The 12,448-nt window shown below is 37.7% G+C and overlaps 1 protein-coding gene across 1 annotated transcript; it reads left to right on the forward strand.

Annotated features, from left to right (window-relative positions):
* Positions 1-383: 383 nt before the first annotated feature.
* On the forward strand, positions 384-9,747 carry LOC131071571 (probable boron transporter 2). Its single transcript, XM_058007457.1, has 9 exons — positions 384-467; positions 6,552-6,717; positions 7,199-7,365; positions 7,607-7,780; positions 7,913-8,008; positions 8,105-8,242; positions 8,349-8,668; positions 8,818-9,082; positions 9,172-9,747. Exons 1-9 carry the CDS (start codon positions 384-386, stop codon positions 9,592-9,594), a joined length of 1,833 nt encoding a protein of 610 aa, XP_057863440.1. The 3' UTR covers positions 9,595-9,747.
* Positions 9,748-12,448: the final 2,701 nt, after the last annotated feature.

Here is a 12,448-nt window from a genome sequence, read left to right on the forward strand (position 1 = left end):
TAAGGGTGTATGTTACAGTGGTATCAAAGCAGAAAATCTTGCCATCTTGAAGGGTTCAAAATGAACAAACAGTGATATGTCTGGATCTGACCAGCAACCTTTCATCCACCATTACAACACATGAAGAAATAGAGCAATATTAAATACAGGTCTAGAAGAACCAAGAGTTACAAGAGAACAAAACATTGACAATATGGGTGAGAGAAGGGATCCAGGTGAGGAGAGGTTTTTCAATATGATGGATACTTTAATACAGAGGCAGTGATAGGCAGAGCAGAGAGAACAGGATTCAAAGCAGCGGATGGACCTGATGTTACAGGCGATGGCTAGGCAATTGGGTATTAATATTAATGCAAATTTGGGTGGAAACAATGGAGGTAATAATGGACAAAATGGTGGATAAAATGGAAATGGGGGTAACGGAGGAGGAAATGTGGACGACAACTTTAGCTCAACCTGCTAGAACGGTGAGCTCTAGACCTCTTCTACCTACCTTTCCACCTAGGGCACTAGCACAACCTGTGAATGAGCCTCAAATCACCGATTTACAAGATTAGTTTAGAAGAGATTGGGAGAGTGGAGGACGTGAGTTCCAGGGAGCTATATCCTTGCGGGATTACATTGATGTGAGGATGAGACATATACCTCGTGCTGGAGATAGGAATCAAAATTTAAAATTACAAAAGAAAGTAGGGAAGCTAACTCTACCATATTTTGATGCTTCAAGGAAGATCACAACATGAGCTTGGGTTCAAAAGGTGGACACATATCTTCAGCTTAACTCTATGCCAGAAGAAGAGGCTATCAAATACACGGTTATACACCTTGATGGCATTGCACATGAGTGGTGGCACCATGACATGGTTACTATGGGGCATGACCAAATTACCTCTTATCTGGAGTTTACTGAGAGATTGATAGAGAGGTTTGACAAAAAAGACCCAAAATTGCACTTCAAAGAACTAGCTCAGCTGAAACAATGGGTTCCATTGGAGACTTACATTTCAAAATTTTAGAGGCTCGAGTGTTAATTACTGACATTTCACAAAGGAGGCTCATGGTGTTGTTTATGGATGGTCTAGCCGATCCGTTGAGAGGATGGAATAAGGCTCTCAACCCACCTACGTTGCAAGAAGCCATTAAGAAGGCTACGGAAGGCTTCAATTTCTAGGAGCAAGGTTCCCTGAAAGGGTTACCCACAGAAAAAAGACAAGGACAAGAAGCATAACCAAAATGATTCTCACCCACCTTGAAATGATTTGGGCAGATTTGACAGTGACCAGTTGAATGAGCTTAGGAGGAAGAAACTTTGTTTTCACTGCAGAGAACCATGGGACCCTTCACATAAGTGTACTGTTAAAGTGAAGGCAAAACAAATTGAGTATTTTTCTGCTAAAGAATCAGCCTCAAAGAAGTCAGAACAACAATCTGATTCATAAAGCAATGATGAAGAAAATACATCAAAAGAGGAGTCTGGAGAGGATAAGACCATTGCATGACTTACTAGTACTGAGCCGACAATAACTTTCAAAGTGAGGGGGGTGTGATATAGGGGCAGCGAGTAGTCTCACTGATAGACACAAGAGCCACTCATAATTTCATTGAGGAGAGCTTTGTTAAGAGAGAGGGACAAACGGAAGAACATGAGGGGTTCAAGGTGATGGTAGCTTGCGGACATAAGCTACTTAGTACTCGTATGATTCCTAATCTCCATATGCGGATGGATGACTATGATATGGTAGGTAACTTCTATGTTGTTGACATGGGTGATTATGATGTAATTCTAGGCATGACATGGATGAAATCTTTAGTTGAGTTCACTTTTAACTTGGAGAAATTGGAGATGAGGTTTGAGCATCAGGGACAGAAAGTGGTACTCAGAGGATTGTTGGATGGTGGACTCAGAGTAGTTTCACTTAGGAGAATGGAACTGTTGTTCAGGCATGATGAGATGGAGTGGGCAACAGAGTGTCTCATCATGCCTACTGTCACGGAGCAGTAAACTAAGAATTATCATCCAGACATACAAAAGGTAATATCCAGACACACTAAGGTGTTTGATAGGGGTATTGAACACGTAATAGAATTGGAGGAAGGGGATTAGCACACCATAGAGGCATCTGAAAAAACATAAGGATGAGATTGAGAAAGCGAATAAGGAGTTATTGGAGATGGGTCATATCAGACCAAGTAAGAGTCCCTTTGCATCAATACTTGTACTAGTGAAGAAGAAAGATGGGATGATGCGGATGTGCATCGACTACATGGTGTTGAACAAAAAGACTATTAAGAACACCCTGTACCCCAGATAGATGAGTTGATAGATGAGTTGCATGGGGCCTATTATTTCTTTAAGATAGACCCGAGGTCTGGGTACCATCAGATCAGGCTGAGAGAAGAGGATGTAGATAAGACATCATTCAGATGCCATTACAGCCACTTCGAGTTCTTGGTAATGCCATTTGGGCTTACCAATGCCTCTGCTACATTTCAAAGTTGCATGAACCAGGTGTTTAGGAGGCAGTTGAGGAAGTTTGTGTTAATCTTCTTTGATGACATCTTGGTATTTAGCAGAACCTAGGAGGAGCACCTGCAACACTTGGAGGAGGTTCTAAGTATTTTGGAGAGTGAGTCATTGTTTGCCAAGGAATCGAAGTGTGAATTTGGCATGACAAAGCTTGTTTACCTTGGCTACATTATTAGTGTAGATGGGGTGAGAGTGGACCTAGAGAAGATTAAAGCCATCATTGAATGGCCAACACCTACTAATCTCACTCAACTCAAGGGCTTCTTTGGATTATGTGGTTTTTAGAAGAGGTTTGTGAAGGGTTTTTCACAAATGACAGCTCCACTTATATACCTAATGAAGAAGGGGGTATTTGAATGGTTTGAATCAGCTTAGAGGTGTTTCAAACACTTCAAACAGGTGATGTCTTCCTGTCCAGATTTGGCACTTCTTGATTTCACCAAACCATTCGAGTTGCAGTGTGATGCTTCAGGTGAAGGGATTGGTGTCGTACTATGCAGGAGAAACATCCCATAGCATTTGAGAGCAGGAAATTGAGAGGGGTGGAGAAGAGCTACTCCATCTATGATCGAGAGATGTTGGCCATCATGCATGTGTTGGCCAAATCCAAATCTTATCTGGTAGGAGGCAGATTTGTAATTAAGACAGATCATAACAACAATAAGTACTTCATGAGCCAGAGGGATCTCAATGATAATGGATCACTAAGCTACAGGCCTATGACTTTGACATTGTATATGTCAAAGGGAAGAAAAATGTAGTGGCTAATGCACTTTCACGAAGGCCATAGATTTGTTCCTTAGTTGAGATATTAGTTGATTGGAGAGATATGATTACGGTAGAGTATGCTAAGGATCCGTGGGTAGCAGGGTTAATAGAGGGCACTACTCGGGATGACAGGTATGTAGTGATTGATGACCTAATTTACTACAAGGACAAAATCTACTTAGTGCCTTCTTCACAATTGAAGATGATAATTCTGAGGACATTTCATGATGCACCGTTGGCTGGTCGTTCGGGTTTCTTCAAGACCTACAGACAGATCCGGGAGAGGTTCTCTTGGAAGGGACTCAAGAATGAAGTCCTGAGATATGTTAGGGAGTGTCCAATTTGCCAGCGAAATAAGAATGAGCATACCTTTCCAGTCGGCTTACTTCAGTCCTTACCGATTCTAGATCAAAAGTGGGAGAGTATATTGATGGATTTCATTATAGGATTGCCCAGGGTTCAGGGTAAGGACTGCATCTATGTGGTGGTTGATAGGTTAACAAAACTTGCACACTTGTTCGCTATAGCAGCCACCTATATAGCAGCCCAAGTGGCTGATTTATTCTTCAAGGAGGTGTTTAGGTTACATGGGTTGCCCAAGAATATCGTGAGTGACAGGGACATCAAGTTATTGAGTCTATTTTGGTAGGAACTTTTCAAGTTGAGTGGTATCGAGCTCACCCCTAGCACTAGTTACCACCCACAGACTGATGGACAGACATAGATAGTGAATAAATGGGTGGAAGGTTACTTGTAGAATTGTGTTAGGGCAGCAAAAGGTTTGGGTTAGATGGTTGCATTTGGGTGAGTATTACTACAATACCACCTACCACATGACCATTAGGATGACTCCCTTCATGGCGCTGTATGGGTATGAAGCTTGAAACTTCATGGGTATACTTTTCAGGGATAATAGGGTACCCAAGGCAAAAGATTTATTTTAGGAGAGTTAGGACATCTTGAGGGCATTGAAGGAGAACATCCAACAGTCGCAAAACCAACAGAAGTTATATGTTGATCAACACAAGGTTGACCACAACTCTGAGATTGGTGATATGGTTTATTGGAGACTCCAACCTTACCGACAGTCTACATTGAAGAAAAGTGGTACTGAGAAACTCAAGCCACGATTCTATGAACCATTCTGAGTCACATAGCACATTGGAGAGGTGGCCTATGAGCTAGAGTTGCCAACCATCAACAAGGTACATAATGTGTTTCATGTCCCCAGACTCAAGAAGGCTTTGGGTCATAATGTAGTTCCTTCAGCAGAGTTACCACCTCTGGATGAAGAGGGAAAATTGATATTGGTTCTAGAGGCAATCGTTGACACTAGGGAGAGGACACTGCGGAGGAGGACAATTAAGGAATATTTGGTCAAATGGAAGAATCTACTAGTTGAGGATGCCACATGAGAAAATGAGTAGATCTTGCAGCATCTAGAGATGAAATTGCTTGAGGACAAGCAATTTTGGGAAGGGTGGACTATAATGTCCCTTTTCTAGTACACGATATATGATGTTGTTATTAGCCTATAACTAGGACATTCAAGGGATCTTGAGGATATTCGGCCTAGGCAATTTTAGTTGCAGGTAATTCTGACGTGTTTTGATGTGTTTTTGAGATACTTACTATTTATAGTAAGTCAGCTAGACCAGGTTTGGATCGATAGTGAACTCATGAATAATATCCTTTTGATGATAGTGTTGATTTTGACTGAAGATTTTAATAATCATTTGCGTTTATTAATTTATTTAACAATAAAGTTAAGTTATAAAGTTAAATTAAATATTTAACTTTATTAATGTGGGAACTTAAGTGAAGGTAAAAGTTATTTAAAAATTAAAAGTTCCCTTACACTAAAAGTACTTGGAGACTTGAATATTAAAAAGAAAAGTATATCTATTTATCCCACATTGGCTGGAGAAGTGTGTGAGCTCTCCTAGGAAAGTTATAAAAGATTCTTAAGAGTTCATTTTGAGCATGCTTGATTGGAGAATTTGTGGGTATATTGCTGGGATAATTTTTCAAGGGTTTGTTAGGATGAAATCCCTCATGAAAGACATTCTCTTCCCTGTTGCAAGATATAGTCAGGAGGATCATTGAGTTGATATCTGCAGTCTGATTTCTGAGCACTTAGGGCAGATTTTGTAGAAGATTGTAAGAGCAGATTTTGAGGACATTGGTGGCAGCCAAAAATAAAAAAAGAGAGAACTTTCTACAGTACCACTGCAGTAACTTTGCTACAGTAACATTGCTACAGTGATTTGCAGATTTTCAATCTTTTAGAGTGTTGTTCGGGTAAATTTTGTGAGCAGCCCAAACCATAGTATTGCTGCATTTTCTGGGTATGTAGAATTTAGATAATAGGGGTTATTTTATGAACTAGTTTGTCAGTATTTTATTGAAAAAGTGAATATTTAAGCTTGCAGAAAAATATGGAATTTTCAGCAGTGTATTTCCTATGTAATGTTCAAGTTTTACTGAGTTTAAATTAATGTATTCTCTTCTATTTTGCTGCAATCTATTGTTATGAAAAGACATTGAAATTCATCATCACAAACATTTGCAAAAACATGATTCAAACATTACAAACTAACACAAAAAAAGGGAGGTATAAGGGTGTATGTTACAGGTCAGAAATTATTTACTTAATTACTCAATAAATTGTTCCAATACTATGTTGATTGCTGTTAACTGAGGGAATGCAGTTTATTCCTTACTGTTGTGTAAGAGTTTTGTGCTTGCTATCTGGGCTTATTTTTCAAGTTGCATAGAAATCTGAAAATTATTTGTTTAGGATATTTCACATGCAGATCCACACACTAGCATGTGCAAACTCCACACACTTGCACACTCATTTACTCACACGCACAATTTCACTCCACCAGCACCCACACCTACTAGTGCACACACAGAGAGCCGTACCCTTATACAAGTACCTCTATATCCTGATTTGAGAATGGCATCCCCGATTGATACCCCATGTTTCCTAGTGACCATGGATAAGACTGACCTAAGAAATGTAAGATGGCTGTCCTAGATAGGAAATGTAGGTTTTTCCCTTTTCTAAAAGTTAGTAGATTCTGATGAAATATTTTTTCAGTTTAACCAGTGATGGCAAGAATTACAAAATTACTTTAAAATATAAAATTATGACTTTTGTACAAGTTCAAAATAATGTCTTAAATTAGGTTACGGTTCTAAAATTTGGTTTGAGAGTAACAAAAGATTTGTATTGAATAATCTGCTATAGGGTGTTGTGGATGAATTTCACATTCCAAAGAGGAGTAATCCAACACTTGAACAGTTTACTCCTTCTTGGCGCTTTGGAAATGGAATGTTTGCATTGGTTCTATCATTTGGGCTTCTGTTAAGTGGAATGAAGAGTCGCAAAGGAAGGTCATGGCGTTTTGGGACAGGTATGCATTGTAGGAAAAATATATATAGTAATCCTCTATTAGATGTTTAGTTAACCTGTTTTAATTTCATTTTTCCTGTGCCACTTCCTTGTGATCAATAATGTCTTTTTCGAATCCAAATAAGTGTAGTGCAAGATATATAAGCATTTAAGGCTTCTTATTGCCACAGGAATGTGTAACAAAGATTAAATATATTTTTTATTTTTAGGAAGTTCTTATTACTTAATCTGGATCTATTTGAGATAGTACTTGCCCTTTTTTATCAGGGATCATGTCTGCACTGAGAAACACAGATCCTTTTGAAGAATTTTATTGTGAAAATTATTTGCTAGAAATATGCTTTGGTCCAAACTTCTATTGAATTATTGTAGGGTATTGCTGTTGTGGATAGCATCTATTTGTCATTCATGGCAATTCTGAATGCATTCTATATTTATCTGTTTTTTTTTCATAGGAGGCTTGAAATCTTTAATGCTTCCAGGTTGGCTACGAGGTGGCATTGCTGATTATGGAGTTCCTTTGATGGTAATTGTTTGGACTGGGATATCGTATATACCTTCAGCTCATGTTCCTAATGGTATTCCTAGGCGTTTGTTTAGTCCAAATCCATGGTCAGCTGGTGCTTATGACAATTGGACAGTAATTAAGGTAAACATTGTTTTTCTTATGGATGGCAGGACTAATCAATGGGAGACAACATTGGGCAGATACTTTCTTTATAGGTGCAATTTATTTACAACACTTGATTAATAAACTAAGGCATGGAAATCTTCCATTTTATGTTGTGTCTAGAGAGTATTTAATACCTCCATATTTTTGCACGCCTATTAGAACTGTGAAGCAACTGCACTCTATTTTAATCTTTGATGAGCTTTTTTACTTCCTGTAGGAAATGCTGGATGTTCCATTGTTATACATTATTGGTGCATTCATTCCGGCAACTATGATTGCTGTACTTTATTATTTTGACCATAGTGTGGCATCTCAGCTTGCTCAGCAAAAGGAATTCAATTTGAGAAAACCATCATCCTTCCATTATGATCTGCTTTTGTTGGGATTCTTGGTATGAAAAATTACATGGATTTTCGTTGAATACATTTTGAAAGCTCTAGCAATTTTTCACAGTGCTGACTGGCATTTCTAGGCCATTTTGGTATGGGATCACCGGAATCCTGAGAATGATGTTTTATTGCAGGTTATTATGTGTGGTCTTCTTGGTATACCTCCTTCAAATGGTGTTATTCCTCAATCTCCAATGCATACAAAATGTTTAATTACTTTGAAGCACCAGGTACTGCTAAATTAGAAATCTCGGATTTTATTTCTGAAGATGTAAGCATGAGGAGAGTTGTGCCATTTGATAATTATTAAGCTACTTTTATTATAGTTGGTCCGTAATAGGTTGGTGAAGACAGCCAAGAAAAGCATCAAACAAAATTCAAGCTTAAGACAATTGTACGGCAGGATGCAAGAAACTTATCAACAAATGCAAACTCCATTGGTTTATCAGCCACCTTCAGCCCTGGTAAACTGGATGTGAATATCTTGTAGCTACTTTTCATAGTTCGTAACTGAAATTTTGACTTTAATTTTTCTCATTCAGGTCTGGACACCTTTCTACTTTTGTGTAGGCTCTAAAGGAATTTCAACAGACAACTCTTCAGTTAGCTTCAAGTATTGGAAACCTAGATGCCCTAGTTGATGAATCAATTTTCGATCCAGAGAAGGATGTTGATGAACTACTTCCTGTTGAGGTCAAGGAGCAGCGTTTGAGTAATTTGTTGCAAGCCATGATGGTAGGTGGTTGTGTTGCTGCTATGCCCCTTCTTAAAATGATTCCTACTTCAGTGCTTTGGGGTTACTTTGCATTCATGGCTATAGAAAGTTTACCTGGCAACCAATTCTGGGAAAGAATACTCTTACTCCTTACTGCACCAAGTCGAAGATACAAGTATGGACAATCATGCCACAATCTGAAGTCATAGATCTGTTTCATTTTCAAAAGTTATTTTGCAGACCTCTTGCTTTTAGAATCACCATGTCTTAATATTCAAATGTAATTTGGAGAGCTGATTTTCTTATGTTTTATTTTGGTTACAGAGTACTTCAACACAACCATGCTTCATTTGTTGAAACAGTGCCTTTCAAAATGATTGCTATTTTTACCATCTTCCAGACGTGTTATTTGCTGGCTTGCTTTGGTGTTACATGGATTCCCATTGCTGGCGTTCTTTTCCCACTGCTTATAATGCTCTTAGTTCCTGTAAGGCAATATGTTTTCCCCAAACTTTTCAAGGAAGCACATCTTCAAGAATTGGATGCAGCAGAGTATGAGGAGGCCCCAGGATCAACATATAACATAGCAGTGAGTACCATTGTCATTGGACGCTGGTAGGCATGTTATGCATAATCTAGATCAAACTGAAAGTTACCGAGTTATTTGTTGCTTTGCAGGAAAATGAACTAACTGGGTTCAGCCAAGGATCAAGGGGTGCAAAGGCAGATGATAGTGAGATTTTTGACGAGATAATTACTCGAAGCCGCGGTGAGGTTAAATATACTTATAGTGCACAAATACCGAGTTCAAGTGAGCCAGGTGAAGCAAAACACCTTTTCAGTTCACATATACAAACTTCACGTGAGCGTGCACATTCTGGTGAAGTGAAGCACGGAATGAGTCCACTAGCTCCTGAACCCAAACGAACTGTCAGCCCACAAATCAGTGAGCTACAACAAATGTATAGCCCCAGAAGAGAAAGTCCTCTCAATGGTTTAAGCCCAAGGTTTGGTGAAGTAAATTTATTTAGCCCAAGAATCTCCAATTTGGGGGAGGTTGCAAGGACATCCACTTCTAGTGATTTTTCAGTTGATTATTGAACGACTATATTAGAATCTATGCTAAAACCATTTCGCATTTCAATAGAGCATCTTTGTCGTTCATTTTGCTAGATATGTTTGCTCTTATGTGTTTGCAGAAAGAATCCTGGAATAGATGAATCCCGGTGCTGTTGCCTTTTTATTCTCGGATCACCCAATGTGTTAGAAATATCTGTTTCGTTTGTGGATAACTTTAACTATCGACGGTAGGATTGAGTGGAACAATTTAATCCATTTGAGCTTAAACTACGTAATTCTTCAATGGGCTCTTATAAAAATTATTTAGTGTGATACACGAGAATCTCGGTGCTTGTTGGCTTTTTTTAATATTACCGAATATGCTACAAGATCTGTTCCATTTATGGATAATGTTAACTATTGATGAGGGGATTCGGTGGTGGATTTAATATGTTTGAGGTTAAATTTCGTAATTCCTCAATTAGCTCTTATGAGAAGTATCTAGCGCGATTATGACTTATAGACCTACTAAAGTCGTCTGGTACATTCATACAAGAACATTTGATTACATTCTGATCGACGAACAACTGATGGGCTGGAAAAATTTCAGTGGGTATTTATTTTTCATACCATCACACGAGACTAATCGAAATAGCAACGAATTGCATGACAAATAAGGTCAAAATCGAAATAAGTGCAAAATTTTCATTATGGGTAGTTGATTGTCAGTTATGCTTCACAATGTATCTGTGTTTTGAGATCCGCTCGGCTCATTACAGTTGCAAGGAAAGTAAAAAGAGGCAATCAACAATGATAAATAAATAACTTTAAACTAATGAGCCGAGATAGAGACAACCATGAAACATGTTTATAAATAAGCATGAAATTTAATAAAGGAGGGTGGATGTTTAGCATTAAGATCTGATGTAGAAAATTATATGACATGTTTACTGTTTTGTCAACTCTTTCAGAAATTATTCGTGTGAGATAATTACGTGTAAACCAAGTTTTGTTTTATGTTAGAAATAAAACAGAACATAAAACAAGGTGGATGAGTTTTATTTTATGTTAAAAATTATTTTTGACAAATATTTTTTTGATTTGCTTTTTTGTTTGGTTGTTTGTTTTAGTGTTTTGGGTAACTGATCTTTTATAGAAATAACTTAATTATTAATTTTTCTTAGAATAAATATCTAAATAAGTTGTTGCTAATAGAAATTGAGAGGGGTGGTTGTGTAATTTATGGAAAGCAATTTGCTCGCCTCTTAATGCCTTGATCAAACTTTTGAAATCAGTTCCATAGTCAAATTTTTGAATGTGTATTTGAAATTGTTTTAATAGTCAATGTTTTGAAATCAATTCAATAATTTGAATTAGTTTGAAGATATTTCAAGCAATCATGTAAATGTGTATATCTTTCTTATCAATGTTGATGTTGATACTATGATAATGCAATGCTGAAGGGGTAATGTCATGAAATAATTCATTGGTGAGTCTTGTTATAAAAAAAGAACTTGAGGTTAGTCCTTTTACACAATATTGTAGTGCACAAATTTGAAAATTTCATGTCTCAGTTACTAAGTATTGACTAGCTGGAAAGCGATCAATTTGAGGTTAGATTATATTTGAATTTAAAAGTATTCGTATAAAAATTGTACCTGTGAATTTGTAAAAACTTGAAATTTTGTAGATCATATTTTAAGTTTGATGATGATTGATATTGTTATGGCTCAGAGCCCTCAAACCCTACTTTTGTGTTGGTACCTAGGATCTAGGTTGTGTTCATTCAATGCACATTCATTGACAACTTTTGGTATAGTGGTGGTCGTATGCGACCCAACAAATGGTGACTTTAATGGGGAGGTGTTTTGCTCTCATCTTTAGTAATGGGTTTGATTCTCTCCCTTAGAAGTAAGTCTCACCCTTACAGTTTGTTTGTGTGCATGCAATGTGGCCTCTTGGGTTGAGTTGTGTGCCTACATAAGGCCACTTGGGTGAGGTGGGCTAATTGTTTGGGCTTGGAGCCCTTAATCCTTACCCTTGGGCCACCCCCCAAGATATAATTCATGTTCATCGCTATATTCTCACTGATAGCTTAGGCTTTTGGTGTAGTATTGGTTGTATGCAAATCAAGAAATGACAACTCTACTAAGTAGGGGTTCAACTCTCACCCTCAATAGTTAGGTTACCCCTTGCAACTCATTTGTGCACATACTATGCGGTTTCTAAGCTTGAGTTATGTGCTTGCATAGGGCTCCTTAGGTGAGGGGGGTTGATTATTGGGGCTTGAGACCCTCAACCCCTACCCTTTAGCTAGTATATAGGATCTAGGTTCTCATTCAATGCACGATCAACAATAACCTAACCTTTTTATATAGTGGTGGCTATATTTAACCCAACATACATTATTTAAAATTCCATCATGTCATAGAATGTGATGATTAGCTCCAACATCTTGGACAAGTCCCTTTAGTCCCCATTGCATGTGTATGTTTATCCTATGATATCTAATTTGTCTTTTCCCCTCATTTAAATATTCCAAAATGTTGCATTTCACCAAGTTTTGATAAAATGCTGGTTATATTAAGGGTGGTTATGAAATTGTTGTGAAAACTTTTGATTTTGTTATCACTTGGGTAGTTTTGAAACCATTACAACCTTTGTGAGATTGATTTGGCAGTCTTGGAAGTGTTGTAATTGCTCCATCGAGAAAATAATAATTTTGTCCAAAAAAAATTGAATCACAAGAAGAGCTTGTTTCTTTGTATTGCCTTCCAAGAGTGTCCATTCCTCTTTTGTAAGGGTTTTACCTTTTAGTCTATTAAGGAGGCAAATTTTGTAAGTTTTGAAGTGGAATAAAATTTGAATATACTAGGTTCTTTGAGAAATCACCAAT

The sequence above is a fragment of the Cryptomeria japonica genome, chromosome 11 (genome assembly GCF_030272615.1).
Source record: "Cryptomeria japonica chromosome 11, Sugi_1.0, whole genome shotgun sequence".
Lineage (NCBI taxonomy): Eukaryota > Viridiplantae > Streptophyta > Pinopsida > Cupressales > Cupressaceae > Cryptomeria > Cryptomeria japonica.

Bases quoted from the DNA above. Each gene is read 5' to 3' on its own strand.
- LOC131071571 (XM_058007457.1), top strand. From the start codon at position 384: ATGGACAAAATGGTGGATAAAATGGAAATGGGGGTAACGGAGGAGGAA. The intron at 8,243-8,348 runs GTAAACTGGATG...ACTTTTGTGTAG, and splicing joins ATCAGCCACCTTCAGCCCTG to GCTCTAAAGGAATTTCAACA. The intron at 9,083-9,171 runs GTGAGTACCATT...GTTGCTTTGCAG, and splicing joins GATCAACATATAACATAGCA to GAAAATGAACTAACTGGGTT.